Consider the following 4,810-nt stretch of genomic DNA (forward strand, 5'->3'; position numbering starts at 1 on the left):
AAAATCTAATTGTAGAATTAATTTACTGCTACTTAATGAGACTAGTTTATGTATACTAATCTTGGTTAAACACTAATTTAGATTGTAAAAATGGTTTTAATTATATACATTAGACTATTAGAGGTTTGCATACCTTGTTTCTTGATTGTGTTTTTTAACTTTTCACATTGGTGGGGCTTTTTTTTTTTTTTGCATCATAGTTTGTGTTAAGGAAATTAGGTAAACTGCCTGAAGAAAGAGGTAGCTGCTGGAATAGCCTGATGTTGGCAACAGAAGCAAACTCTTTTAGAATCATATGGCATCTGGTTAACGTTTCAAGTCATCTATGCTGCTGTTTTGGGTCACCTTAGTCTGCCATGTTTACGTGTATATGTGTAACGCATCTAACGTGCTGTAGTTCCCTTTCCTTATATTTGATGTTAATCGCCATATGATGGTTCATTTATGGAGATTTATAATGTGGATTGGAATAGAACTGTAAGTTTCCGACTCTACTTATGTACTACTTGATATATGAACAATATTCGGTGGATATATTTATGTAGTTTCCTGAAATCGATTTATATCATTGTTTCTGAGTTGAGAAATGAGAAGAAATTGGTCCGATTTGCATAGTATGGAGACCAGTATCTATCCGAAATTACATATTCGAATATTGGATGCCCATATTTACTACCAAATTTTTTTTTATTTGTTTTAAATATGCTTGGCTCAAAGGGAGTTGAGCCTCCAAAATTTCCCTATATCACTTTTTGATTTTCATCCAAATTGACTTTAGAAGGCTATTATGGTTTCCTAGATGTTATGCCCATTCCCTTCTACTATTTAGATTTTTGGTTGATAACAAAGCATGCAAATAATGCCAAAATCTAGGTTTTGTTATGTTCACTTGTACAGAGTATATTTCAACATAGTTTTTAATGAAAAACACAAAGTGGGATACGGTTTTGGTTGTAGACCTATAATTGGGATATTTGTTAGAATATGATGGCAATTTTGGACCCAATGAGCCAATCGAGGGAGCCACCAGCCCACTAACATATGTCAAAAGACAATAAAACCCCTTTTCAACCGCTTCTATACTTCAACAAAACCAAATATTGACATACCCATTTTGGTAAATTACTAGCACTCATTCAAAAATGACATGCACCCCATGTTTCCACATGTAATGGCAGTTTTTATAACTTTATATCAACAGACCAACATATGTTATCCGCTTCTGTTTCTATAGTCACATTTTTTCATATTCAATCTTTCACAATTTTCTCTCTAATACTAATGGAGCTCCGTTACCTAAGAAACTTCCCATTTGAAGCAGTTACATTGTTGTTGTTGCTGAACCAAGTTGTGAATGCTAGTGTTGGCAATGACCCGTGTCGTTTTCCGGCTGTTTTCAACTTTGGTGACTCGAATTCTGATACTGGTGGCTTGTCTGCGGCGTTTGGACAAGCCGGACCGCCTCATGGAGAGTCATTCTTTCATGGTCCGGCTGGTAGGTATTGTGATGGCCGTCTAGTTATCGACTTTATAGGTAATTATTTCATCTTCAATACATTTCTTCATGTTAGTAATAGTTTAACATGTCAATCCTCGTCGATATGACACTGTAACTTTACTCATTATTTGTTTTGCAAAGTCTCTACATATCATATTTATGTGATTTCAATTTAATTCCGTACAACATCCTTTTTTTTTACATTACATAATGTTCTAGTGCATAATACTATAAAACACATTTGAGGATATATGACATAAAAAGATGATGTATAAATCACCAATTCTTTAAGAACAATTATTCGTTTTTGTGTGAAAAAGTCACACATGAATTTTTAAAAAAAATATTTTAAAGCAATCTTTATATTATATAAAAAGATGTATATGATCTAAAAGGACCACTATATTCTTTTTCACGTGATAATTAAAGGTCCCAACTCCCAAGTAGTCCAAAAAAATACAGTAACTAATTCACGGGCTCGAATGTTTTTCCTGTATCATAAATAATCTTAGGCTATCTCCAATGCTAAGGACCTCTAGGCGTCCTTGAGCTGTCACATCGTATCTTTACAAATCCTTGCACATCCTTATAAATCCTTAAAATCCTATAATTTTATCTTCAACTATACAAACTTCCTTATACATCCTTTAACTCCACTAAAAATAAAAAAAATATAAGTAAGAGCACCTAATATGCCCTTGAGTAAGGGCATTCATCAAAAAATCTTTAGTTTTGGATAAACTTCAACTGCAAATGATATCTAAAGGCACCTAAAGGCACCCGATGGCGTCCAAAAACATCCCCATAGTCTTACATTCTAGTTGTGACAGAAACTTGATCTTTATGATGTAATGTTCTCTTCCTAAAATATTCGGGCGTCTCATCGGATTCTTAAAAATTAAATAAATTTCGTGTTAACAAAAAAATTTGATACCCATAACAAAAACAATAAAATTGGATGTGTATTATATATTTCGGGTTACAAGTTATAAAATGATACATTTATGCATAAGATGCTATTTGATTTTCTTGACCAAATTTTGCAGCACAAAGCTTTGGCCTGCCATACCTTAGTGCATATTTAGATGCCCTTGGTTCGAACTTCACCCATGGAGCCAACTTTGCCACAGCTGGTTCAACAATTAGACCCCAGAATACAACCCTCCATCAAAGTGGGTTCAGCCCATTTTCCTTAAATGTTCAATGGTACCAATTCAATGATTTTCATCACAGGGTCCAAACTTTTCGTGCTCGTAAAGGTGACAATTTCTTCCCTTGTTATAGAACTTCTTATGACTGATTATTTTGTTGTGTAACGTTTTAAAATAAATAGTGTGTAAATATCTCGATGCAGACGATGGTATTTTTAAGAAGTTGATGCCGAAAACCAAAGATTTTGAACGTGCGTTATACACGTTTGATATTGGGCAAAATGATTTAACCGCGGGCCTATTTCAAAACCTGACTGTTGATGAGGTTAGGGAAAGTGTTCCTGATATTTTGGGCCAGTTCAAAAGTGTCATCAAGGTGAGTGAAGTCATTTCAGTTTAACAAAGGTGTCTTATCTTATCTATAGCAACATTATATGTTTTTCTTTAATAAACTCGAGTTTTGTTGATCAGAGTGTGTACGATCAAGGAGGACGATTCTTTTGGATACACAATACAGGCCCATTTGGATGTCTACCATATGTGATGGCTCGGCAACTAGTCACGGCTGGAGAAATAGACAGATACGGATGTGTGGGCCTATTTAATGAACTCGCTCAGTTTTTCAACCATCAATTAAAAGAAATTGTTAACCAGCTGCGAGATGAACTACCCAAGGCTGCAATCATCTATGTTGATGTCTATTCAGTCAAGTATGAACTCATTACCAAAGCCAAACGACACGGTGAGTGATTTAATTGATCAGTTTTTGGTTATGGTTCACATATTTACCAGATAATAGCGACGTACTTTGAAGTTTAACACGGGCCATTGTAGTCTAGTCGATTCATTGTATAACAAGGTTAGCCAAGAAAGTGTTATATTGAATGATTAAAAAAGTTGTTTAAATTGCAGGGTTTGTGCATCCATTAAGAGCATGTTGTGGTCATGGAGGAAAGTATAACTTCAATTTGCATATGGGATGTGGTGGAAAAGTCAAAGTCAATGGCAAAGATATCCTAATTGGTAAAGCATGTGAAGATCCAAATGTTATGATCAATTGGGATGGGGTTCACTACACTCAAGCAGCCAATGAATGGGTCTTTAACCAAATTGTAAACGGGTCATTCTCTGACCCGCCATTGCCGCTAGGATTAGCTTGCTATAAAGAATCCTAAGAGGGAACGTTTTGTTAGAGATTATTATAGAGGAAGCTTGAATAGTAAGGCAGAATAAAATTAAGCTTGTCCATTCAGCATTTATCATGTTAAATATTTATATGGTTTATCAAGGAAGAGTACATGATGAAGTCACTTTTGATGTAGCTTACTTTGGGTTTTTCTTGGTATTTGGTTTGGTTAAGTATAGTTATCATCTACTTTTAACATGCCGGAAATATTATCTCGAAGATCAAACACTTGTTCTTTTGAGACACGCTCAGAATTGGATTTCATAGAACGAATGTAGTAGTAAATTGACTCGTATTATCTATTGTTGCAAAGTACAAAGGTTTGATTATACTTGAGTAACCAAAAATATTAGATACGCTCAAGCTTTGCTAAATGATATTTGACTCCATTTTCACACATTTCTCTAAATAATCCGAGTATATAATAGTCCTTGCCCCATAGCTCAGTTGGACATTGATGGTGTTGATGAGGCCGAAAGACCATTTGGTCATAAGTTCAAGTTTTCACAAAGGGGGTTTCTCATCAACTAAATGAGTTTCCTCCAATTAAACTGGGTTTAGGAAATATATGATTCCCAGTATGGAGACAAAGGTCTAACTAGAGTTTCTTTCCTCTCGATTTAAAGTTTGGCAATGAAAAGATGAATCTAACTTTATTGTTAAAAACATAAAATTAAATATACAGTATAACATAAGGTATAGCAACTTAGCAAGCGTTTACATGATGGGCCATTCGACGGGAATGTAGAGCCAGATTAGCATTGGGCTTACATGAGTTACTGATTATAGCCTGGCAGGCAAAAGTGGAATGGGCTATAGAAAATAACATTAAAACAACATCTAGGATTCTAGGACCAGAGTGGGGACATGAGACTAATTAAAAATAGTTAAATTTATCAATAATCTATCTTCTTCTATATCTATACTATAAAAAAAAATCTTTTTTTAATTTTTGATAATGTTGAAAATATGTAA

At 34.4% G+C, this 4,810-nt stretch overlaps 1 protein-coding gene across 1 annotated transcript; it reads left to right on the forward strand.

Moving 5' to 3' along the window:
* The first annotated feature begins 1,212 nt into the window (after positions 1-1,212).
* On the forward strand, positions 1,213-3,970 carry LOC122582373 (alpha-L-fucosidase 3-like). Its single transcript, XM_043754759.1, has 5 exons — positions 1,213-1,534; positions 2,545-2,757; positions 2,853-3,025; positions 3,121-3,391; positions 3,562-3,970. The coding sequence occupies exons 1-5, from the start codon at positions 1,282-1,284 to the stop codon at positions 3,822-3,824; spliced, it is 1,173 nt and encodes a 390-aa protein (XP_043610694.1). The 5' UTR covers positions 1,213-1,281; the 3' UTR covers positions 3,825-3,970.
* The last annotated feature ends 840 nt before the right edge of the window (positions 3,971-4,810 follow it).

The sequence above is a fragment of the Erigeron canadensis genome, chromosome 1 (assembly GCF_010389155.1).
Source record: "Erigeron canadensis isolate Cc75 chromosome 1, C_canadensis_v1, whole genome shotgun sequence".
Lineage (NCBI taxonomy): Eukaryota > Viridiplantae > Streptophyta > Magnoliopsida > Asterales > Asteraceae > Erigeron > Erigeron canadensis.